The 26,936-nt window shown below is 42.9% G+C and overlaps 1 protein-coding gene across 9 annotated transcripts in view; it reads left to right on the forward strand.

Annotated features, from left to right (window-relative positions):
* REPS2 (RALBP1 associated Eps domain containing 2) overlaps positions 1-26,936 on the forward strand; it is a 152,963-nt gene that overhangs the window by 63,394 nt on the left and 62,633 nt on the right. For all 9 annotated transcript variants that reach the window (XR_005591295.1, XM_039515105.1, XM_039515098.1 and 6 more), the window contains exons 6-9: positions 2,998-3,133; positions 8,315-8,378; positions 10,093-10,235; positions 15,092-15,186. Coding sequence is in view for 8 of the 9 variants with exons in the window: in XM_039515105.1 (XP_039371039.1) it covers positions 2,998-3,133; positions 8,315-8,378; positions 10,093-10,235; positions 15,092-15,186 (438 nt within the window). In the remaining variant the exon portion in view is untranslated. The remainder of the gene's footprint in view (positions 1-2,997; positions 3,134-8,314; positions 8,379-10,092; positions 10,236-15,091; positions 15,187-26,936) is intronic.

Raw genomic sequence — 26,936 nt, forward strand, 5'->3', positions numbered from 1 at the left:
ACCCTTTTTCCACAGCTCAGCTGCTGCAGAAAATAAAAAAGGAAGCAGCACTCCATAAGGAAATCCTGCCTGGTGTGTATGGAGAATTCAGACCAAACATGTAGGAGCCAAGTAAAATAACTTTGTGGCCTGTCATTGGCCTTGATGATGATGATATTTTTCTAAAGCCTTTCCATGTTGGATCTTAAAGAGCTTTAGGAAGATTAATTACTAGATCTAGTCAAATGTTTTTAATCAAAAATCTTCTTCAGTGCAAAATGGCTTTTTGATAAAATGGTCATTTTTGAGAAAGGATTAGATGGTCAGTGTACTTGTTATTACTGGGGTGGTGATCAGATGTGTTGAACTAGCTAGAGTGGGGAGCAAGCAGGTATTTAAAATGAGGTGGTTGGCTCTGTAGTTCATCTTTCAAGAAGTGGAAGTTGTGGCAGCCCATTGGTTGGACAAAGTCCTGGGTGTTGACAAAGTATGTGTGAGAGAGTGAGATATATGCAGGACCATTTATGGCTAAATGTTTGGTACATGGCTAGGGCCAGCTGTGGAATTATACTAACGAGTATGATTTGATGGAGCATTAAGTTCTTCAGTGATTTTTCAGATGACTGTCATCTTTCTTTTAGGGTTTTGAAAAGAGGAACTTCCAAAGAGATGGGTCAGATGGAAGTTCCATTTTCCCAAATGCGCCTTTGTTGCAGGGAGTATTAATACTCAACAGACCACTATAAATGGGTAAAATATACCTAGTTTATCAAAGTACACAAATATGTCCGTACCAGTAAGTCAGGCAAGAAAGAAACACATGCTGCATTAACAATAGAGAGAGACTGACGACTGAGTCTGTTCCACTGACTCCACAACCAAAGTCTAAAATAAATAGCAGTAACACATTTATACTCCTTGTCTGGTGCCCACCCAGGAGTCCACTGATATTGGCTAGTTAACATACCTGTCTTTGCTCAACCTCAGGACCCAGCACATCTTGCTGCAAGAAATTATCCTCTTATTTCACAAAGAAGATCCCCAGCATCTGGTCCATCAAGAGCATCAGCCTGACACAGGACCAGAAACACAATGCCCCTATAGTGGTCTTCTGAGAATTCATCCCAGTGACACAAGAACTAATGGAAGTACCGATGCCAATAAAGGCCAGCACTGGTGACTAGTTGTAAAAGAGCAGGCCAAATCCTTCTTGAGCTGCCAATACTGTAGTGGTTCTATGTTGGCACTGGCAAACAATGTTGCTGTGAGGCTGTGGCATTGTCTGTATGACACTAGGCTATGCAGATTCCTTGAGCTCTGGGGTATCAGAGAGAAGTCTAAAATACTTCAAGCTTCTCAAGAATCTAAATAGTGTATCAAATTTTGAGTCCAACTTTGATGAAAATTTCATGACCACAAAAATGTTTCTGATAAGATACTGCATACTTGAGTTACAAGCCCAGAGTCCTGGTTCTTCTGAGAATTTTTTAGTTGGATTTTGCACGCTCTGTTTATCTTGTTGGCTGCGTAAGATGTGCATTAGATATATTTCTTCAGTTTTCTCACTGTGGCAACCAATTGTGCAGCTTCACCAGTAGAACCAACTGTGTGGGAATTTGTATAGACCAGATTGACCACTGGCATTTTTAGCCACCGAGTTCTCTAATCGTGCTAAGAGCAAATCTAGATGCCACGGTGGTTAAAATGTCAAATGTTACCAGTGGCCTGTCCATGATAGCACCTCACCAATGGCAGCAATGGTGGATAATAACTTTAATAAAAAAATGCCTAGGGTAGACAAAGCCATTGCAAATTAACAAGGCAGTAAGTTTGCCGCTGATTTCATGAATAAGACTATGAGCCTGATTCTCATTTACACTAAGGCCTTGTTACACTGCTCTGGAGTGTAAAGGTGCCTCAAAGTGGGTATGAATTACACGTTTACACATCAGTACTTTCTAAAAGGGTCTTAATACAAATGAGAATAAAGCCCCATGACTATTAGGGTTGTTGTTTTTTAATCACCAGTCATGCTTTTTGTTCCCCTTGTCTGTCTACCACAGAGCAAAACTTCTCCATGAATTTTTACGAACTTTCCTCTATGGAAGAGTGGCCTAGGTTTTTTAAGCTGTTCTAAACTATGGTCTCATTAATATTAAACAGTTTTAAAATAATGTTTGTTGAACTGTAGACTGTGGCTTGAAATAATATAACCTCAGGAATTTGATTTTTTTTTTTTAAAATCAATGATTACTTTTTTCTTTTTTTTTTACACTTGGGAAAAACTTACACTGTTTCCCATGAATCAGCTATCTAAAACATCATGTAGTTTAAACCAATAAATCTCACATAATTTCAAACTAGCACAAAGTACTATTTTGTGATGTTTCCTGTTTTGGGGATCTTTTAACACATTTTAAAAAACAAAGTCACATATTTGAGTTTGAGCACATTGACAGCCTAGCCAGAGGAGTGGTCTTAAACTTTGCTGGAGCGTGTAGCTTATTCTTTCCTACATTCTGTCACTGAAATATTTGTCATGCAGGTCAAAGCATTTTAAATGTTTGCTTCTTTCCACCATAAGAGTGAAGCTCACAACATTGACGTCCCCTTCTATGCAAGCAAACAAACAAACAAACACAACCTTATACAAATCAACCTTTAAAAAAGTAAAAAAAAAGGCATAGGGAGGCTGCCAGCTGTGGAGAAAGCAGGCAGCCAAACAACGTAAGAGTGGACCATTGCACAGCTTTAAATGAGTATGTTCCCTCATTGATCAGCAACGTAACAATGTTAAGAGGGACGACTTTAAGTGAGGAGTTACTGTATTTCTCTGAGCAAATGGGCATTTATAATAAGCCCTAACTGTAACAGATATTAATTGGCTTGGGCCTTTCTTCTCCCGTTTCTTTAAAAAAGGGCCTGCTAGATGTGCAGACTGACTCTGACTTCTTAAAATGTCTGTGTGTGCTGCTTTCCCCGCACTTTTGTAAGTGACTTTTTGCTATTTTTTTGAAGTTTCTTTCAGTAGAAAGTGAGCCACAGGACAGCAGTAATTACCCAGATGACCCCTGGAGGATAACTGAGGAACAGCGAGAATATTACATCAACCAGTTCAAATCCCTACAGCCTGATCTGAACTCTCTCATTTCAGGTAACATTTACTAAATAATATGTATGTGCAGCAAAACAACCAGGATGAAAGGCCTGAAAATTAAAGCAAAGTACAGTAGATAAGGGAAAGCTTCTTGAATTATCTGTAGATCAGGTTTGTGCCCCAGACAAGGTTGATTTAAAAAAAAAATTTTTTTTAAAGTAACAACTTCTAAAAAAGTTACCAACCTACCCACTGCATTTTGTCTCTTTTTTGCTACCCACCCAGGATTCAAATTCACGGGGGCACCCAAAAATATAGACCAGTGTCGTCCTTCTCCTCTGCTGCCTCCTCCTTGCCCCACTGAGGGGGCAGCAACTACTTGCATCCAGCACCCAACACCGCAACCCTAACCCCGGCGCACCAGGTCACAACGCCACATACTCAAACACCTCGCCCTCCAAATCCTCTTTCTCTTCCCCAGGGCCTACAACCCTAGGCCCACAACCCATCTACCACCTTCCTGTGATCCACTGAATTAAAGCATTAAAATAATACAGTGGGTAACATAGTTTCTTTAAATAATTTTTAAAAATTCTTCAAAGCGTGGTTCTACTGTTAAAGATGACTCCAAAATGGGGTACAGGTTAAATGTGTATTTTAATACCACATGCTCTCTGTTAACAGGTAAAATATTTTTTCTTAACTGCCATCCCTGCAAACTCGATCTGGGATCTGAGAGCCAAGCTGGGTTAATTCTTTCTTGTGTGTCATCATCAGAAATAAATGTTCTGCAGGCCAAATGCTGTTCTCACTTACAACTTTGCAACCCCATTGTCTTCAGAGAGTTTATACAAGTGTCATTGACTGGAATTTATCAACAAAAAGAAAATCTTTTGATGTTGCACAAGGAGGACTAGAGTCCAGCTATTTCTTTCAGCTATGGTGGCTGCAGGGCTAAAAGGAATAAAAAATATAAAAGAAATGTATATTTGTCACTAAAATGAATAGATATGATTCTAAACACACACTGGGAGTAGATCTTTTGAGGAAGAATGTGTGAGTTTCGCATTTTTCAGAATAGAAACACACTTTAAAAATTCAGTGGGAAGTTAAAATGAATGGTTTGAATCTGAAGACAGATTTCTGGGATGATTTAGTTGGGGATTGGTCCTGCTTGAGCAGGGGGTTGGACTAGGTGACCTCCTGAGGTCCCTTCCAACCCTGATATTCTATGATTCTATGACAGCATTTGGGGCTCAGTCCTGCAAAATGCCAAGCTGTGGCCTGATCCATAAAAGCACAAGCATGTACTTAACTACTTTCCTATTAAAGTCAATGGGACTGTTTACGTGCTTAAAGTTAATGATCTGTTTAACTGTTCTACAGGATCATTTCAGGATGCTCAGCACTCTGTAGGATTGTGTTGTTGGCCCTTAAGCAGTTAAATGTAAACCCTGCCTAGCACACACATGGTAACTGATCTTAAAAATCAGATTTTCACTCTGACCAGACTTCTTGTGAGAGGAATTATTCTAGGTACTGAGAGTTAGTCTGGCAAGGAAAAGCCACAGATTTTAACTACAGGCATTTTGACCATGTCCTCTGAGGTTATATTATTGCAATCCAACACTTTGGGATTCAGGAATTCTGACCTCAGACAAAAGTTTTAAAATAATTGCTTGATCTTGGCAGAAATTAGCACTTCATCAGTTTTTTCCCCTTGGTTAAATCTTCTCCAACTGATCTTCCTAGTAGGAGGGAAAAGAAAATGGAAGTTCAGCACATAGTGGATTTCCAGTGAAGCTGCATATAGTAAACTTTGTTTATAACAGAATGCACTCTTTAGAATATGCAAGATGTTTGCTCTATCTATTCCGAGAGAGAGCCTCATAGGGCCAGACATTGCATTTCATGCACACCCAGAGTTACTATTAACTGCAGGGGGAGGCAGGATTATAGATCTGTATATAATGGCTCTGATGGGGTTGGCCTTACGTTTTGCAGGCCTAGGTGAAGTAAAATGTGCAAGGGTGCAGTCTTTTGCCACCCCTGTAGCCTATTTGCCTGAGACAGTGTTTGGCAGCTGGATGTGTAGTGAGCTTCTTATCACTGCAGAGGGCTAAGCAGGGGTTTGTTGGCTGGGAGGGAAATCAGATTGCTTATTATGGGACGGCTACAGAGGATGTTTACAACTGGTAGTGAAGACTGTAGCAGGATGCTTAGTTGGTTCCTCTAAGTTCAGGGGTGGCCACCCTGAGCCGGAGAAGGAGCCAGAATGTACCAATGTACATTGCCAAAGAGCCACAGTAATACGTCAGCAGCCCTCCAGCACCTCCTGCCTGCTGCAATCAGCTGTTTCGCATGTGCAGGAGGCTCTGTGGGGGAAGGGGAGGAATGAGGGCATGGCAGGGTTGGGTGCAGGGGCCTTGGGGGAAGGGGTGGAATGGGGGCAGGGCCTGGGGCAGAGCAGGGAGTTGAGCAGTGAGCACCCCCCAGCATATTAGAAAGTTGGCATCTGTAACTCCAGCCCTGGAGTCAGCGCCTATGCAAGGAGCTGCATATTAACCTCTGAAGAGCCGCATGCGGCTCCGGAGCCACAGGTTCACCATCTCTGCTTTAGTTTTTCTTTCATGATGGTAGGGCCGCAGCAGGCCTGAAAGCAGAGAAAGTCACTGTGGGAGTAGCATAGACGGTGCAGTGCCATTTGCGGCCACATACTTGGCATGTGATTAGAAGCATCCTTTTCTCTGGAAAGGAAGCCATTTATCTCCATTTTCCTTTCTTTGTAGTCATAATGGCATACTGATGATGATAATAGTAATATTGAGGCATGTTTTCATCCATTAATATTTTTCCCACGTGGAGAGGAGAAGTAGAGAAATGAGGTCAACCGCTCTGCTTGGCCTGTCTCATGTCAGTGACTCACCAAGAGACAAGTGGCCAAGCAAACAGGGAGCCACAACAATAGCTCCCTTAACCCACCCAACAATATTGTTAATCTTTCCAGCTATTCTCTTAGCCCAGCAGAAGAATCTATCCTATCTCGGGGACTCTCCTTTTGTAGATCTATACAGACACATGCCTGGAACCCCGACCAGGTGTATTCTATTTGCTACCCAAGATCCATAAACCTGGAAATCCTGGACGCCCCATCATCTCAAGCATTGGTACTTTAACAGCAGGATTGTCTGGCTATGTGGACTCTCTCCTCAGGCCCTATGCTACCAGCACTCCCAGCTATCTTCGAGACACCACTGACTTCCTGAGGAAACTACAATCCATCAATGATCTTCCAGAAAACACCATTCTGGCCACTATGGATGTGGAAGCCCTCTACACTAACATTCCACACGAAGATGGACTACAAGCCATCAGGAACAGTATCCCCGATAATATCACGGCTAACCTGGTGGCTGAACTTTGTGACTTTGTCCTCACCCACAACTATTTCACATTTGGGGACAATATATATCTTCAAGTCAGTGGCACTGCTATGGGTACCCGCATGGCCCCTCAGTATGCCAACATCTTTATGGCTGACTTAGAACAACGCTTAAACTCTCGTTCCCTAACACCCCTACTCTACTTGCGCTACATTGATGACATCTTCATCATCTGGACTCATGGAAAAGAAGCCCTCGAGGAATTCCACGAGATTTTAACAATTTCCATCCCACCATCAACCTCAGCCTAGACCAATCCACACAAGCGGTCCATTTCCTAGACACTACTGTGCTAATAAACGATGGTCACATAAATACCACCAAACCCACTGACCGCTATACTTACTTACATGCCTCCAGCTTCCATCCCGGACACACCACACGATCCATTGTCTACAGCCAAGCTCTAAGATACATCGGACAGAGATAAACACCTACAAGATCTCTATCAAGCATTCTTAAACCTACAATACCCACCTGCTGAAGTGAAAAAACAGATTGACAGAGCCAGAAGAGTACCCAGAAGCCACCTACTACAGGACAGGCCTAAAAAAGAAAATAACAGAACACCACTAGCCATCACCTACAGCCCCAACTAAAACCTCTCCAGCGCATCATCAAAGATTTACAACCTATCCTTAAAGATGATCCTCACTCTCACAGATCTTGGGAGACAGGCCAGTCCTTGCTTATAGACAGCCTCCCAACCTGAAGCAAATACTCACCAGCAACCGCACACCATACAACATAAACACTAACCCAGGAACCTATCCTTGCAATAAAGCCCGATGCCAGCTCTGTCCACATATCCATTCAAGTGACACCATCACAGGACCTAATCACATCAGACACACCATCAGGGGCTCGTACACCTGCACATCTACCAACGTGATATATGCCATCATGTGCCAGCAATGCCCCTCTGCCATGTACATTGGCCAAACCGGACAGTCTCGCACGCAAAGAATAAATGGACACAAATCTGACATCAGGAATCATAACATTCAAAAACCAGTGGGAGAACACTTCAACCTTCCTAACCACTCAGTGACAGACTTGAAGGTGGCAATTTTGCAACAAAATTTCTTCAAAAACAGACTCCAAAGAGAGACTGCTGAACTTGAATTAATATGCAAACTAGATACCATTAACTGTGGTCTAAATAAAGACTGGGAATGGTTGGGTCATTACACCAATTGATTCTATTTCCCTATGTTAAGTTCTCCTCACACCTTCTATGGGCCATCTTAATTATCACTTCAAAAAGTTTTTTTTCCTCCTGCTAACGATAGCTCATCTCAATTGATTAGACTCTGCCTGTTGGTATGCATACTTCCACCTTTTCATGTTCTCTGTATGTATAAATATCTCCTGTCTGTGTGTTCCATTCTATGCATCCGAAGAAGTGAGCTTTAGCTCACGAAAGCTCATGCTACAATAAATTTGTTAGTCTTTAAGGTGCCACAAGTACTCCTGTTTTTTTTGCGGATACAGACTAACACGGCTGCTACTCTGAAACCAAGCAAACAGAGTGTCTGTTGAATGTGAAATAACAAGCTGCTGATGCTGTTGCAGCTTTATAGAAAAACAAACAAAATCAGATTGGAAGATGAATATCAAATGCCTAGCAATCCTTGTGGCACCTTAGAAACTAACACATTTATTTGGGCATAAGCCCAGATAAATTTGTTAGTCTCTGAGGTGCCACAAGGATTCCTCATTGTTTTTGCTGATACAGACCAACATGGCTACCCCTCTGAAACCTATCAAATGCCTGTTTCACTGTTCTTGACAGGTTCCGTGGCTAAGAATTTCTTCACAAAATCCAAGCTTCCCATCCCAGAACTTTCTCACATATGGTGAGTACTGTAGTGTAACCCAGAATATGTATGCTTGTTTTAAAAGACATTTTAGCTCAAGAGTTCTTGTTAAATTAAAAAAGTGTCTTTAGAGTAATTATAATTATTGCTCTTATCATCAAAATCACTTTCAGGTCCAAGCAGCGGGGTGCGTGTTGATCTTCCTGGCATGCCTGTTATCTTTTTAGAGCTACTCTTTTACTCAACAGGACTGCAGATATTTGAATAGCAATATAAATGATAGCCATTCTTAAGAATATTATAAGAAACATCATTAGCTCAATGAAAAGATATATTTCATGAAATGGTTTAGAAGAAAAACACATTTGGAATATTTTAGATGTGTTCAGTTAGCTTTATGTTTCTGGCTGTGATTTATCAGATGAGGCCTAATTAATACCTAATTTTTAATAAGTGCATCTGCATAATTCACCAGTGCTTTTCTTAATGAGCCAGCACTCTTGTTTTTAATGAGTTTGCAGATGGCACTTGTATACAATACAATTTAAGGATCTTATTATATTTCCATAAACATAATGGTTCTTGTATCGTCGTCCTGTCTTGATACGAGGAACAAACTGTTCTAAACATTCACCAAAAATGCTGATAAAGGGAACTTTTATTTCACTATAGCTATATACTTTTATGAAGATAGATTTTAAGAAAAGCTTGCAAGAGCCCAAACATCTGTTGGGTTCAGAGAATTTGCCTGGAATAGTTTCAAAGCTAGTTGTGAATCATGGGGGGTGGGGGGGGGGGGGAGGGAAGGCTAAAGAAACATTCTCTGGGGAAAAATGAGCACTGGAATTTAATTTAAAGATTATTTAAGAAAAACTGCTTAACCCACTATGATAACCAAAAACATTTTATTTATGTTACATATATTAATTGTGCTCTGTGTAGCATTACAAAAGAAAATGTGCCTTTCTAGGAGCAATTTGAAATCTTGCATGATATAATTTATCAGGCAAAAACTCCTTTGCTAAAATTGAGGAGCATTTCAATCTTCACTGTAACCTTGACTGCTTGAAACATTGCCCCTTCACTTTCAGTCATTGATGAAGTAACTATTGCTCCATTTTAGCCATTAATACTAAATGAATTCTAATATTTTCCAGAATGTGTAGTCTCGGAATCTGTGTTCGTGTGCTTCTGAAATCCTCTGCTATTGTTTCATGCTTAAAGTAAAACTAAACAGGGAGCAGTGCTAACGGGCAGTTTAACACTAACAGTCCAAACTGCCACCAGCATTGGTTAATCCAGCTGTGCAGCTCATAAGGCCAGTCTACACTTGATAATTAAGCACTTTCTGAAAACTGTTTGCATTGATCGGTCTGCCTGAAACAGTACTGAATAGGGTTTAAGTGCTAGCATAGACCAACCGAACAGTTGTCAACACCATTTTGGAAAGAGAGATTGAATTTGGGTACTCAAATGTAATTTCTAGACAAATGTCAGTTTTTGAAATACCAGATAGAAAATATTGTATGATGTGGCATAAAGAGAAAGCACTTTTTTCCCATATAAAATCTTCTTTGTATTGGAAAGTCAGATTGTTCCACTTCCCAAAGGGAAATGTTTAAAAAAATAAGCAGTATTTAAAAAAAAATCCCTCTTGGGAATTGTTACCTTTTTACATAAAGAATATACTGTGTGTGTGTATATGTTTCATTCCTGCAATGGTTCAGGACATGTGTGAATACCATGTTCACAGGGAGCTGAGCGATGTAGACTGTGATGGAGCGCTGACACTGCCAGAATTCTGTGCTGCATTTCACCTCATTGTTGCTAGGAAGAATGGTTATCCATTGCCAGATACGCTGCCGGAGACCTTACTGCCAGATTACCTTCAACCAGGTGAGGCTGTGATAGTCCTGTACCATTTCAGAAACTCCTCATTCATCCAGAACAGCTTTTTTTAGTAAGAGACAAAGATTTAGCTAGAAGCTGAGTAGTACCTCACAATGTAGCTTGATAAAACACTGATTTTTAGTTATGCTTAAAGGGAAAAGGCTAAAGAAGAACCAAAAAAAAAAGCAGCAGCGGCAGCATGTCTCTGTGAAGGAGCACACCTGCACACTGACAAAGAGGGACTAATAAGCTCCTCTGGGCCTGGTCAGCACCAACGAGGCACCCCTGCAAGGCCTGGAGCGGGGCGGGAGCAGGGATGTTCAAAAGGGAAAACCTGCCACAGGAAAGAGGGCAGGGGATGTGAACAGGGAGAAGGTTGCCCCGTCCCAGACAGCTGAGACAGGCCTGCCCAGGGGGAGACAGCAATAAGCCTCCCCTCTCCTGAAGCTGCATGGCCCAGCCTCAGAGCAGCGCACCCCATGAAGAGGGGCTGGAGGTGGGCCTTGTGTAGATTAAGTTCTAAGGGCTGTCCCAGGAAGACTGCCTAAGTTCCAGGTCACCCTTGCTGCTTTTCAATTTTCTGTGCTCTCCTCTCCCCTATAGGGAAGAGAGAGGGGAGAGGACTTTTCATTTTTTGTTTATTTGCTCCAAGAACCCCTTAGACATATACTGTGGGGAGAGAAAGACAGTACGAGGATCTGAAGTGGGGTCTGGAGGGAACTTGAGGGGGACCCCTGCCCCTCCAAAGTCTCTGTTCCCGACAGGCTGTCTCCATGCTCGATTGAAATACTAGTGTCTACTAGAATTCTACTGTCTAGATTCTACTAACATGAGGCATAGCCAGGAGTGGCAGATGGTTATCTGTGGCAAATTTGGATGTCACAAGCCTTTACATATGAAGTAGGTGACTTTTAGCTTATGTGTTGTCTTGCTCTAATGACTCTTGGAGGCATATTTGAAACAATGGAATATTACTGACCTGCTTTACAACTTGTCTTGAATGCTGTATAGGATTACTGATTTTAGCAGAGCTCACTTTTTTCTGTAACTCATTTTCCTGATCTGCCATTCCTGCTGTTAATATTTTACAATTAACATTGAGATTTCACCAGTTTGTGTGGGCGGGGATAAATGAGTCTACAATGTGTGATGTACCTCATAACTGAGGTACATTTGAGAGATATTGACATGTGTTGTCAATTTTCATTACGTATTAACACTGAAGTGCATACCCTTCAATTAAAAAATGTGCACAGCTTTCTAGGGTGAAGAGGATTAATTGCTGATAATAGTTACAGTGCTAAGAGATAATATATGAGAGCTAATAAAATCTCCATTAAATTTGCTGGCACTTTAAAGGGAGAGGAAAAGAGCAAATCAAGTTGTAGTTAAAAAATTAAATGTCCCCCATGTATCAATTCACTGAAGTAATTTCTGTCAGATTCCTGTTCTCTACAATCCACCATCTTCATATCCAAGGGTATAAATTATTTATGAAACATCAACCTTCAAGATGTTCACACTATTAAGATGTCCTTATCACTATCACCTCCATCTTCCCTCCCTCAGGATCTCCTTCCTGTTTGTTGTGCTCATTTCTAGTCTCTTTTTAAATTAGACTGTAAGATGGTCGAGACACAGATCTTGTCTTTCTATGCAGTGCCTTTCACTGTAGAACCTTGAGCATGTCATGATTATGGCCTCTGGATGCTACTGTAATAGAAAGAATTAGTAGTAATAATAGGGCATTTCTCTGACCACACTATGAACCTCTCACTTGGCATGAATCAGGTTGTGTGTTGTCTAAGCTAGCCTTCCTCATCTCAATGTCTTCAGTTTTTCTCTTGGCCTCCTCCTAATGTCTTGAATTAAAACCAAATACTTGAATTGCATGCAGCTGTTCATAAATATCCTCCACGCTTTTATTAAGTAAAGGCATTTCCACTGCAAATTTGAGAACAAAAGGCTAAATTGCAAACAGGTTTGTTTCTAGCTATTGCAGAATGTTTGTCATCCTGCTAACTAATACTTTTAAAAAAACTTACCAAAAATACTATAGTATTTAATAGATAATAAGAACCTTTCTCTAGGCTTTTTAAGCCATCTCATAGAATTTAATAGGCAATTACATACCCTTACAAGAGAACTTTATAAGATAGTTTAAAAAAACCAAAATCCTCTAGAGTTAGTACAATTTTCTGTACAAGTATAGAGTTTTAGAATCATTTCAGTAGAAAATTTCAGTGGAGACTAATGGTTTTGTCCGTATTACATTGTTTCGGACTTCTCTAGAAGGGACAACTGGGAATGGATAGCTCAGGAAGACGATACTGGAATGCCACATCTGACATGTCTAGGTCACTAGCTAGAATGTAGTTTGTGCTTCTAGTGACCGAGAGTTTGTCTTCAGCGTCTCCTGTCGGCGTAGTTAATCCACCTCCCTGCAAAGTGGTAGCTATGTCAGCAGTTAGGTCGGTATAACTATGTTGCTCAGGGGGGTGAGCGATGTAAATATACCGCTATAGGTCTGTGGTGTAGACCTGGGCTGAGAGTAGTCCGGTGACCTACATGAGGCGAGTTTGGTTGTCTCTGTCTCATTCCTGGCTAGAAGACAGGTACCAATATTAAAAAGAAAAGTCATCACGGCAGTTTGCACTAGTTAGCACCTTTTACTGACAGTTTGAGCACAGAGCGAGGACTGAATGAGCACGGATAGTGTCTGTGTTCCTCCATCCTTTGAAGTGTTTCCCCCAGGTCAGAGTTGAGGCATGTTGGCAGGATGGTGCGGGGAAGCTTGCATTATTGCTGTCCATTTAATATCTGATCTGTTGATAGAGGACATCAGTTTTCATTATGTCAGTTTGGTACTTCTAATATCTTAATTTTAATTAAAAAAAATACATGAGGAGAAACAAAGGCAGATGAAAATGGCTGCTTACTGTCCTGGCCGATGGTGTCTCACTATGTCCTTGTGCTTCCTTATCTGCTTGTTGTAGCCACCTGATGTCTATAGTCTTATATTTAGATTGTAAGCTCTTTGAGGCAGGGACTGCCCCATTATTACATATTTGTACAGTGCCTAGAACAATGTGGTACTAGCTTCCAGGCAGTACTATAATACATACAATTAATAATAACTGAAATCAACATGCCTCTGTAGCCATCTGCCATGTAGGCCCACTCATGTAACTGCAGACATTACGTTTTAAAGAGTAGGGCAGATAGTTGTCTGGGAGATTTTTTTCCCATATATTTTTTCCTCTCATTTGCACCTAGCTTTTGTTCTGAGCTCCCGTTTGCACTGTAGCCTTCTATCTTCCTAAATGAGCTCTGTTTTGTTTCTTTTAAGCAGCAAAGCTTTTCAAGGGCTAACCATTAATTCTAGCAGTGATTTTGGCAGAGTAGTTGAGGGATTTAACATTTAGCTAATACTTACAGCTCTGCTTAGACAAGATTCACAAATAAAGATGGAGTTTTTGAAAGGAGAAGTGTGTATTTGAAAAAAACCCTTGCACAGTGAATCACATACAGTACAGGCTTCTGAACCAACAATTTTTGGAATATGCATTTAAATAAAGTAGTATGGTGTGCTTCCCCATATATGTAATGGACTCTTTTTATACTCACTTCCAAGTACAACACTAGAATTTATGACAACTTGGTATGAAACATTTTTTATGGGAGAAGTCCTATACCATAGTTTAATGTCTATGAAATCAAGGTTTTGGTTGGCCATTTAGGAATGTAAGTCTATTTGATAGCACTTCTCATTAGCCTGTTGTATTAAGTCCAGTATGAGGTAGACTGAGTCCTTTATTCATAAGGCTCAAGCAGAATTTTTTGCATTTAATCAAAATGTTAAAATTTAAAATAAAAAAGTGACTTTCAAAAGAAGCATTTAAGGATGAATTGATTTTGCTACTTATATGGCTTGCTTTATGAGCTACAAGTTCAGGGCTAAATTCTGTGCTGGGGTACTCTTAAGAACTTGACCCACAGTGTTTAGCTTTGAAAGCTTTTCTTGAATTAAAATAAAAAACCCTAAAGCTGATTGCCCTGTCTAGTAACCTAACTGTGTTTTAAATTAATACAGATTTGTAAAAGCTTAGTTTGTTTGGAGGGACCAGATGCTAATCAGAAACTAGAAACTGGACTTGTGAATTGCTTATTCTGTTACTCAACATATTACTCTTAAGAAAAATAGGTTTTCTAGCTACCAAGATGCTTAATGATTTAGAGGGACTAATCCCTGAGAAATGTTAGCAGAAGGGTCCATGTATATAGAACAAAAACATGGGTGTTGCAAATATTACCTTAACAAATTGCAGGTTTGTTTCTCCCGCTCCCAGTATTTACCTGATTGAAAATTATTAAAGATGATACAGACTGAAGCAAATGTTGTGATTAGTCTTCATGCTTTTCACTGACATTTAGTTATATTGCATAGTGTTGGTTCTAATACATTTTCCATTTCTAGATAACACAAACAGGAAGTTGCAGGCTTGTCAATAGGTTTTATAGTTCTAGCACTCCAGTCTGTAATCTGTTACGCCTACTATATTGACTCTAGATCCCATGAAGGAAAGACACAAATAAAACTTCAGTCATAGTTGTTTTTGGGTGGCTGAATAGTATCAGAATCTGTCCTCAGTCCCACCCAATTGTTTCTACAATATATTAGACTTGTACATCACAACATGTTACTTAAAAATAATACAAGAGAAAATGCTTCTCTGTACAGTACTTACCTTGTTATCCAGATCTATTGCAGTATGAAGAGGTGGGGAGGAAAAATAATAATCGAATACATGTAAAATATACGTATTATCAAAAAAAGACATCTATCTTTGCTTTCCCTCCAGCTTCCCTTAAGCCTAAACGTGACTGCGCATTATTGGATTCTTATTCTGAGTCATTGCCAGGCAGTCAACAGACCAGGGACTTTAATCGAACTGAGGTAAGAAAATTACCCGAGGACTATAGTTACGTTAAGGAATTTACATTAGTAGACCACCTAGCAATTAATACATCATACATATCTGTGGAATTTTCAAGTGGGCTATCTGTTTTTAAGCTTGCCTTTTTTCCATCTTACTGTTCCTCTCTCAGCAATTCATTCAGTGACTGTAGAGGGTAAACTGGCCACCTTTCAACAGGTGTGCATGAGTGGCAGAGTCTACAGCCTCCTCCTAAGAACCCTATGCTATGACAGACAAGTTGGGAGTCTGTGGGTCAGATGCTGGGAGAAAGTTGAATATTCTTTTCCTGTCAAGCTCCTGCCTTGCTCAGGTTGGCGCAGACAATGGAAAGGAAGGTCTGTGCTACTGTGGAAGGTAATTGATCAGAGGAATCCAGATAGACTGAGGCATGTTAATGCTGTTGGGGATTGGATTGGCCAAAATGTTGGGCTTTGTCAGGGACAAACTTCATTCTTGTCAGGATCTCCTTCCAGACTCTTGTCACCTTATCAGCACACTCCTCAAAGATGCGTTTTTCCTTTTTCAGAGCCCCAAGTCCCATCTTGTCCCCAGAAATCCCATTGAAAGGGAATACAATGTACCTTTCTCAGCTGTTCTGGCCTTGCCCTCCCTCCCCCCATCTCTGATGACTGCTTGTTACCCCAGATTTGGTGCAATATGTAGCAAGAGTTTGGGTCTACAGGTCTAAGTAAGCATGTGCTGCCTGCTGCATCTTCATTCCTCCTTCCCCTGGTTAACTTTTTGGCCTCTGGTGTGACCTGGAACAGAGGCTAATTGATGCTCTCCCCTTTTCCACTCCAGTGGACATATTTTTAAAAACTCTCAATCCCCATTCAGGTATCTAAATGAAGCAGGCAGCGATTCAAAATTTCTCAGCACCCAGGAGCTCCCATGGAGAACAAGAGAGCAATGGGAGCTGCTGGGTACTGAGTGCTTCCAAAAATCTTGGTCCCTAGTTCCTTCTGGCTTCCCTGTGAAATATATTTCATCCATGGTCCTGCTAGTGCCAGCAGTGAAGATATCACCACCCAGTTGGCTGTGAGGTGGTGGGCCGCTGCACCCCAGCCCATGCTATCTGCCTCTGCCGCTGGTCATAATGCCACAGTCTACCTAGGTACCAGTAGTGGATCAGCACATCTAACTTTCGAATGACCCGGCACCTCCCTAGGTTCAGGACCCAGCCCTGGACTAATCCTGGCCTGATGGACTGCCTAAAAAGAGAATGGTGTTTTATATCAATATAAGTACAGGCCAAATAACTGAGTTAAGGGGACAATAGTTCAGTCAGAGGGACTTTAGAAAAGTAAGTGGTCTCATGACATTTGTAATCTTGAGAGGGTTAAAGGCCTAAAACCTGGAATAACCTTACCTGCCTCATGGTTGTTGCCAACCCGTTGCACCTGGATATGTCAATTCAGAGTTTGTAAACTGTGCCATTTGAAGGTCTTAGCTTGTTAGGGTAGTGAATCAAGTGCCAATTTGTGGACAGGGCTATGGCTCAGAATTGTTAGGCCTCTGAAGATTGGCATGCATGCTGTTGTGGAAGCCCCTTCAAACTCTGCATCCAAATTAAAGAATAATGGTACTTTCTACCAGCTCAGCCCCAGCGCTGGTGTAAGGCTGTTCTCCAATCACTTCATCCTCCCATTTGTTACAGAGAAAACTCCATGGTCGAAACACAGCTCTTCTCTTGTCAAATGCAACTGTGCAGTGTCACCACCAGGCAATAGGCAATGTTTCATAATATTGCTGAGTTTTATTCTCACTTTCATGGTGTGTTTATTTAGTGGGACTATTTATGTATGATCTTACCAGTGCCCTTTCTGCTCACAGGGCAATGTTCTGGGTACATCAGCTTGATTCAGAATATCACTACTATTGGCTTTTGAAAATGGTGCTTTTACTTTAGAAGTGCAGGCAGGTCTTTTACTGAAGCACAGATTTCTGGTCCTATTAATATGTTCACATGCTGTGAGAGGTTGATTAACAGTGGGGTGCCGGATTCTGCCACAGGCCAACACTTCATTAGAACTTTTTCACTGTGTTCTAGTGATGGAAAACTAATCAGTCCCTTGTCAGTTTGACTGATTAGCATATATGTTTATTAATTTGCAGCTTAAGCAGAAATCATGCTGAAAACACATACTTGATCGTATACATGCAGCTCCACTACCAGAGTTTAATAAAATATGAACTGCATATCAAATATTGTATCAGCTCAATACATTAATATCTTACTGCCCTTATATAAATCCATGGTATGCCCACATCTTGAATACTGCGTACAGATGTGGTCTCCTCATCTCAAAAAAGATATACTGGCACTAGAAAAGGTTCAGAGAAGGGCAACTAAAATGATTAGAGGTTTGGAACAGGTCCCATATGAGGAGAGATTAAAGAGGCTAGGCTTTTCAGCTTGGAAAAGAGGAGACTAAGGGTGGATATGATAGAGGTATATAAAATCATGAGTGATGTGGAGAAAGTGAATAAGGAAAAGTTATTTACTTGTTCCCATAATATAAGAACTAGGGCCACCAAATGAAATTAATGGGCAGCAGGTTTAAAACAAATAAAAGGAAGTTCTTCTTCACACAGCGCACAGTCAACCTGTGGAACTCCTTGCCTGAGGAGGTTGTGAAGGCTAGGACTATAATAGGATTTAAAAGAGAACTGGATAAATTCATGGTGGTTAAGTCCATTAATGGCCATTAGCCAGGATGGGTAAGGAATGGTGTCCCTGGCCTCTGTTTGTCAGAGGGTGGAGATGGATGGCAGGAGAGAGCTCACTTGATCATTGTCTGTTAGGTTCACTCCCTCTGGGACACCTGGCATTGGCCACTGTCGGTAGACAGGATAGTGGGCTGGATGGACCTTTGGACTGACCCAGTACGGCCATTCTTATGTTCTTATTTAAAATCTTCTTTGCCATAGAGTATTTTTGTCTTTGCTTTTATTTACTAAAGTATTATATATGATTTTTCCTCATTGATCTTTATAGATTTATCTAGACGATTATAATTTTTGTGACCAATTGTGTGTGTGTGACTGTTCTTTGCTCCCACCATCTCTGGTTTTGCTCATATGAGAGATGAAACAGTATGGCCAAAAGAAATAAGCACAGCAGCTGGAGTTAGGAACTTCTGAGCTCTTTTTCTGGTCCTGCCACTTAATTCCTATCTGCCCTCGGGCAGTTCAACTTCTTGTACCTCAGGCCTTGTCTACACTGGCAAGTTTCTGCACAGTAAAGCAACTTTCTGTGCTGTAACTCCTGAGGTGTACACACTGCCAAATCTCTTAGTGTGCAGAAACTGCACAGTTGCAGCACTGTAAAAAAAAAAAACAACACCCTGGTGAGAGGCATACAGCTTTCTGTGCCAGGGGTACAGTGCCGTGGTGCCAGTGTAGGTACTCTGGTTGATTACAGTGCTGCGACTGGCCTCCGGGATGTGTCCCACAATGCCTGTTCTCACCTCTCTGGTCATCGGTTTGAACTCTACTGCCCTGCTCTCAGGTGACGAACTGTGAACCCCACCCCTTAAATTCCGTGGGAATTTTAAAAGTCCCCTTCCTGTTTCCTCGGTGACATGTGCAGTGGTCTCAGCACATCTTTCCAGTGACCCACCTGCTTCATACATCAGGCGATCCCCCCGACTGGAGCAATGCCGAGCTGCTGGACCTCATCAGCATTTGGGGAGAGGAGGCTGTCCAGTCCCAGCTGCACTCCAGCCATAGGAATTATGATACCTACAGACAGATTTCACGATGCATGACAGAAAGGGGCCATGACTGGGACATACTGTAGTGCAGGGTCAAAGTGAAGGAGCTGCGGAACGCCTACCACAAGGCACAGGAGGCCAAGCGCTGCTCTGGTGCTGTGCCCACGAGCTGCCAATTCTACAAAGAGCTGGACGGAATACTCAGCGGTGACCCCACCACCACAGCAAAGACCTCTGGGGATAGTTTGGTGGCTCATGACCCAGTTGAGAGTGGACTGAGCCAGGAGGAGGAAATCTTGGATGAGGATGTGGAGGGGGAGGAGGACCCAGAGGCAGAGGATGACTCGGACGTCAAAGATGCAGGCAGCCAGGAGCTCTTCTCCACCCTAGAGGAGGCTAGTCAGTCACAGCTGTCTGAGCTTGGCGAAGCACAAACAGGAGAGGAGGCCCCTGGTTAGTGGCTTTGATTTTGGGAATCACTGAAGCAAGTTGTTGGGAGCAGGAGGGTTGCAGAAAGCAGGCTTGTGTCTGTGTGATGCGCGTACCACCATGCCTAGTCTGAGCAGCAGAACAGGGTGTTGATTGATTCCCTCACTTCACGGGAATCTGCCTCAGATCTCCAGGAAACTCTCATGGAGATACTAGGCAATCCGCTGCCATAGGTTCTCTGGCAGAGCTGCTTTGTTTCTTGCCCCATTAAAGGTAACTTTCCCACACCACTCTGCCGTCACTGGCGAGCCGCATAAGGGCCAGGGCAGAAGCCGCAGTCTTGGAGAAGACCCTCCTTTGATTCTCTGCTCACCCGCAGCAGCGAGATATCGTCCATAATGAACACAGCCTGTGGAAAATGTGGGGACAGGAATGATTATCAGCCCCCCTCACTTCAGTGGTGGCTCTCCCCAAGAGCCACATGCCCAGTGTACAGTACGGTCCTGGGACACTGATTTCCCCAGCCCCTGCGATTACTCACCATTTTGGGAGTCTTGTGGCTCATATGTGCTTGCCTGGGGTCAGCCAGGTAGTTACAGGTATATGAATAGTGGCTGTGTTTTAAATCACTGAATCATTGGTCACTGTGTTGCAAACAATACTGCTTCTGTAAAATGTTGTATTTTGGCTTCACGGATATGACCTTGAGATCCGGCTGATCAGCCATGCAGAATTAGAAAGTGGCCAAGAAAAACTAAAGAGGACTTTCTGCGTGATGCCATGATGCACTCCACGGCTGAAAAACAAGAATTGAAGGAGTGGTAAGATAGCAAGAATAGGGACCAAAAGGAGAACGTGGTGTGCCAGAACGAAGCCATGGAGCGGCTCTTAAATGTTATGGAGCGACAAGTGGACAGCTCCAGGTGCTACTAGCACTGCAAACAGAGCAGCTCTGTGCCCACCCTGGCCTGCAGCTGCCGTCGCAAAACTCTTTCCCATGTGCCCCCCCAGACACCACCAACACACTCTTATCAACCTCCTGTCTCCAGTCTGTACCCACTGCATTCCACTCCTGCCCCGTCACAGTCCAGCACTGCGGACTCCCAGCACCCACTGCACTCAACACCTGTCCCTCTGCAGTTTAGCCCTGCTAAAGTACAGTACCAGCTGCACTGTACTCCAAAGGACAAGGTTGCATATGATACTTAGACATAACTCTTTAACCATCTCGGGACCCCACTTCCTCCTGGGACCCTCCCTTCCCCATCCCCCACAGTGCTGATGTGTGTTTTTTGTTTGTCTCTCTCCTCCGGTTGTTGTTTTTTCATAAAAGAATTGTGTTGGTTTAAAGCAATCTTTATTCCATTAACTGAAAGCAAACAGAGCCCTGCAAAGCAACAGGCAGTATTTTTAAACCTTCATAGTGCATCATCTGCACCAATCCCAATCACCTCCTAGCATTACAAGCACTGCACTCCCGAGCATAGCAACAAATATTAGTGGCTTTCAAATTGCTGCCTCAAGGTATCCCTGATCCTTATGGCCCCACGCTGCGCCCATCTAATAACCCTGGTCTCTGGCTGTTCAAATTCAGCCTCCAGGCACTGAGCCTCAGTGGTCCAGCTGTGAGTGAAGCTTTCACCCTTCCCTTCACAAATATTATGGAGCGTACAGCACGTGGTTATAAGCATAGGAATATTGTCATTGGCCAAGTCCAACCTCCCATGTAGGCAGCTCCAGCAGGCTTTTAAATGGCCAAAAGCACACTCAATGCTCATTCTGCACTTGCTCAGCCTGTTGTTGAACTGCTCCTTCCTGCTGTCAATGTGCCCCATGTATGGCTTCATAAGCCACGGCATTAAGGGGTAGGCAGGGTCTCCCATGAACACAATGAGCATTTTGACTTCCCCTATGGTGGTCTTCTGGTCCGGGAAGAAAGTCCCTGCTTTCAGCTTCCTGCGTGCGTCATGCACCTTTCCGGACCAGCCTGCGTTAATGTCTGTGAAACGCCCATGGTGATCCAATAGCGCCTGGGGAACCATAGAGAAATCCCCCCTCCGATTAATGTACGTGGTGGCTAGGTAGTCTGGTGCCAGAACTGGAATATGCATGCTATGTATCACCCCTTCACAGTTACGGAAGCCCATTTATGCAAAGCCATCCACAATGTCACGCATATTGCCCAGAGACATGGTCTTTTGGAGCAGGATGCAATTAATGGCACTGCACACTTCTGTCAACATGAGCCCAACAGTTGACTTTCCCACTCCGAACTGGTTAGCGACCGATCGGTAGCAGTCTGGAGTAGCCAGCTTCCACAGTGCAATCGCCACGCGCTGCTCCAACAGCAGGGCAGCTCTCATTCTTGTGCCCTTGCGCTGCAGGGCTGGGGCAAGCTCATCACACAGTCCCACGAATGTGGCTTTCCTCATCCGAAAGTTCTGCAGCCACTGCTCATCATCCCAGATGTGCATGACGATGTGATCCCACCACTAAGTTACAGTAGGCATAGTGACCAGATAGCAACTGTGAAAAAACAGGACAGGGGCTGGGGGATAATAGGCGCCTATATAAGAAAAAGTCCCAAAAAACAGGACTGTCCAGTTTTTAACGGGACATCTGGTCACCTTAAGTAGGCCTATTATATTTCTAGGAGGGCGTAATGCTTCATCCAGTCCCACTGAAGTCAATGGGAGTCTTTGCACTGACTCCAGTGAGCTTTGGATGAGGCCTTACTCTACAGTACTTTTATCATCCAGGATCATGTGGAACTTGCTGCTGCATTCATTTACTGGGGCAAATAGCTTAGTAAGTGTCCACATAAAAAGAAAAGATTAGATTTCTATGGAGGGCAATACTGTAATTAAACTAGCTAGAATAACAAGAGGAAAGTTATCAGCCCTTATGCTTCAGGGTATATAGCTAGTCAGCAGCTGGGGTCAGGAGAAGCTTCCTTTCACAACAGAGCATTGCACAATTAGGCCATGGCTACACTTGCAAATTTGCAGCCCTGCAGCAGGGTGTGAAAACACACCCTCTCCAGCGCTGCAAATTGCGGCGCTGCAAAGCGCCAGTGTGGTCAAAGCCCCAGCGCTGTACGTTATTCCCCACAGGGAGGCGGAGTACGGGCAGCGCTGGGAGAGCTCTCTCCCAGCGCTGGCGCTTTGACTACACGCGGCAGCGCTTTGAAGTGCAAGTGTAGCCATAGCCTTAGGCATATTATGTATTACTGTGATGCTGGTTGCAGTAGGAGGGAGGCTACCAGACTAGACTGACGATTGGGCCGTTCTGATGCACCAGTTTTGTCAGTAGGTGGGTCCCCTGTTTGTCCCTATATCTTCCAGCTGCCGCATTTTAACTCTCTCTCTCTCTCTCACTCACTCACTCACTCACACACACACACACACACACACACACACACACGCTCTAGCTCATATAATTCTTTGATTACAGGATCCACCTTCATTTTTGTGAGATTATTATTTTTTAAGTTATTAGCTTCACAGATTATTACCCAGATGTCCAAAGCAACTTCTCCTATTTCCATGGAGTGGTGATTAAATTTGCTCCCTGCTAGTGTAAATGCTGGGACATAAACAGAAATTCATTTTATACTTCAGAAAGTTCAGGGTTTCTCCTTTCACATTCTTCTTAAATTTCCTAATATTAAAAATATCATCCTAATAACCTGACCCAATAAAATTCCATAAGCCAATTAAGCTGATGCACAGAAAGTGACATTTATGTTTGTAGATTTGAATGTTTACACAATAAAGGAGTAAACCTATAAGAAGTAGATTTGCTGTACAATGAAATCGCATGTTTTTAGTAATTCCTACTATAGTAGAAGCAGTAGCAGTTGTCTTGCTGTCTGCAGTGACTCTCAACCCTGAGTGCCTACCTCAGGGCAGACTGTCAGAAAACAGGGCAGATGAGATACCCTAACCTGGTGTTATGTTCTATAACTAGATTTCATCAAGCCAGTAACAAATGTGAACTCCTGAATCACTCTACCATGTAGTCATAGTCTGGACTTTGTGATAAAATGGTCACTTAAACCAAAAATCACACCACATCAAGTTGCTGTCAATCCCAAGTGATCAGCCACTTACCCCAGATCAATTGGTACTCAAGAGCTTACACCAAAGGCAATGCTGGCAGCCAATTCTATAGTAAACTAACTGTAGGTTTATTAGTTAAGAAAAGGAAATGAGTTATTGAGAGGTAAAAGCAGGTAAAATATAACAGGTGAGTCACTGTTTGTAATTCCAAATGGTGGCAGTGATGTAATAAACTGCCAGTCTCCCAAAAGTGTTTTCAGGTTACCCAGATTGTCTCTGGGGATCTCTGCTTTGCATCTGGTACACGTCCCTGTAAAAGTCCAAACAGTCCAGAGATGAAGGATCTTTCCAGGAGTCCATATTTGTAGTTTCTTCACTCCAAAAGCAAGCTGACAGTGTCTCTACCCACATGAAGAACGGGAATACTTGTGGCACCTTAGAGACTAACAAATTTATTTGAGCATTAGCTTTCATGGGCTACAGCCCACTTCATCGGATACATAGAATGGAACATATAGTAAGGAGATATATACACACATGCAGAGAACATGTAAAGGTGGGAATTGCCATACCAACTCTAAGGCTGTGGCTACACTTAGCACTTGAAAGCGCTACCGCGGCAGCGCTTTGAAGCGCTAAGTGTAGTCAAAGCGCCAGCGCTGGGAGAGAGCTCTCCCAGCGCTGTCCGTACTCCACCTCCCTGTGGGGAATAACGGACAGCGCTGGGAGCCGCGCTGGGGCTTTGACCACACTGGCGCTTTGCAGCGCCGCAATTTGCAGCGCTGGAGAGGGTGTGTTTTCACACCCTGCTGCAGCGCTGCAAATTTGTAAGTGTAGCCAAGCCCTAAGAGGCTAATTAATTAAGAGAAAAAACTTTTGTAGTGTTAATCAAGATGGCCCATTTCAGACAGTTTGACAAGAAGGTGCGAGGATACTTAACATGGGGAAAGAGATTCAATGTGTGTAATGGCTCAGCCATTCCCTAAATTGATGATATCAAGTTTGCATATTAATTCAAGTTCAGCAGTTTCTCGCTGGAATCTGTTTTCGAAGCTTTTCTGTTGCAAAATCGCCACCCTTAAGTCTGTTACTGAGTGACCAGAGAGGTTGAAGTGTTCTTCTACTGGTTTTTGAATGTTGTGATTTGTGGCCATTTATTTGTGTAGAGACTGTCTAGTTTGGCCAATGTACATGGCAGAGAGAAACCATCATACATAATGGCCACTTGCTTTGAAATTAAGATTTTCTGTTTAAATCCTTCATTGGCATTTCACAAGATTTCTTTGTTGGGCTATTTAGTTATATAGGGGTGTACACAATGTAAATGTTTGCTATTACATTATAACAGGAACAAATGAATGAAAACAATACAAGTAACATGCCGCTAATTTTCATGAAGTTCAAACACCTGAATACACTCTTACATTTACACTCATTTTGATCAATACTAATACGTAAGTCTATTGGCCTGGGCCCTGATCTGACTGGGTCTGCCAGCATCACAGCAGTAATACTAGGAGTAGAATAGTAGTAATAAAATATCTGTTATCTGATGGTGAGGTGAAATCCTCCCCTGGGCAATTGTTAGCAGTGGGGGACACAGCAGAAGACTTTCAAAATGCCATATTGTAAATTAATTTTTAATTTAATTTTCAAGTTAAGCTTTTGATCACCCCGCCTGTAATTCACCAGGCTCTGTCTTGCCCTGTAAAACATCCTGCTCCCCACAACAACCAAAAAGCTCCACTCTCCCAATCTATGAGCTGTTCTTTGGTAGCTAGGGCCCACATTCAGCTTCTCTCTTCCTCAGTCCTCTGGTGTCTGGTGTGAGGGTGTCCAGTGCTCCCTGGAAACATGCCAAGAAATACTTTTTCTCTATTAACTAGTTCATTTAAAAAAAAATTGAATGTATGGAGGTATAGCCATTGGGTGAGATAGAATAGTGTCACCTGACCATAGTGCAGTTGATTAGACTATTTGACAGTCAGCAGACTCAACTCTTTTCTTCTAGTCTATATCTTCTCCTCCCAATCTGGGATTTACAGTATTTGTGCTGCGCTGTTGTAGCCAGTGCTCTCTGGGTTTAGATGTGCCCAATTATCCATGATTAATGGCTTGTAAAACCTTGCCTCAAAACTGACCCGAAATGATTTTTTCCTGATTTTTTTTATTTTGAAAAATAATGTACTGTGTAAATATGATTCAGAAAGGGAGTAATTCAGCTTTGTCTCCTGGGAGTGCAGTGATTCACTTTCATAATTTAATTTGTGGCTTGGGCTATTCAGGAAATAGAGTTCATACATGTGATCACAAGCGACTGAACATATTTTTTACCAATGCAATCAATTATATGTTTTCTTCCTGTCTTCTTCCCTTTTCATCCCTCATAAATTCAGGTAGTTTAAAGAGCATCCTTATTTGTAATTGTTGAAATACAGTACAACAGAAATGATTTCTTGGATTTATGTATGAAGAGGGTTATGATAAGAGGTGGGTCATGTGGATAATAGGCTTTTTCAAAAGCAGAGATTTTTAATAATCTTGAAATATCAATTAACAGTTTTGGTATGTTTTGTAAAATATCAATTCATTTCCCTTTTTAACATTAAGTACTATCTGCCCATATTTTCTCTCTCTCTTTAGTATTCTGAGACCCTTGGCGCTTTCATTCTGGTCTCCTATTTTTTCCTCTTACATACTTTCTTCCTTTCTGCCCCCTCTCCTCCACACACACACCAGTCAGGGCCTGTGCAAGCATTTAGGCGACCTAGGCGGTCGCCTAGGGCACTAGGATTTGGGGGGCAGCATTTTCTTCGGCAGCGACCGCGGCGGCCGGATCTTCGGCCGCCCCAGTCGCTGCCGGCATTTAGGCTGAGGGAGCTGGGGCAGGGGAGCGCGGGGAGGGCCGCCTGCAGCAAGTAAGAGTGGCGCTGATTGGCGCCGCAAGCCTGGGAGGCGGGAAAAGTGAAGCAGCGACAGCATGCTCGGGGAGGAGGCGGAGCAGGGGTGAGCTGGGGCAGGGGGGGCACCTCAGGGCAGAGGGTGGGGAGCTGCCGCCGGGGGGGCCCCGCAGGGGGGAGGGTGGGGAGCTGCTGCAGGGGGGACACCTCAGGGCGGAGGGGGGGAGCTGCTGCGGGGGGGGGCACCTCAGGGCGGGGACTTGGGGACGGGGGAGGGCGCAAGGTGGAAGTTTTGCCTAGGGTGCGAAACATCCTTGCACCGGCCCTGACACCAGTGCATATTTCCTTGCAACAAATAGCTTGGGAGACAAGACAGAAGATTTCTCATGAGGTCGATGAAACTGCCAGCAGTCGCTTTAAGCCCCTCCTTGAAACAGCACCTGACCCAAAGTCCATTGAAATCAACGGAAGTGTTTCCATTCACTTCAATGGGCATTGCTTCAGGCCCTTAGCCTCTTCCTCTGATCTTTGTTTCCTTGACTCAGAAGGTGGGGAAAAGCCAGTCTGGGCCTCTAGTACATTGCAGCTAGGCCACTATGGTTGGATATTTAGGTTCTTGAAA

This window comes from Mauremys reevesii, linkage group 1 (genome assembly GCF_016161935.1).
Source record: "Mauremys reevesii isolate NIE-2019 linkage group 1, ASM1616193v1, whole genome shotgun sequence".
In the NCBI taxonomy this organism is placed as follows: Eukaryota; Metazoa; Chordata; order Testudines; family Geoemydidae; genus Mauremys; species Mauremys reevesii.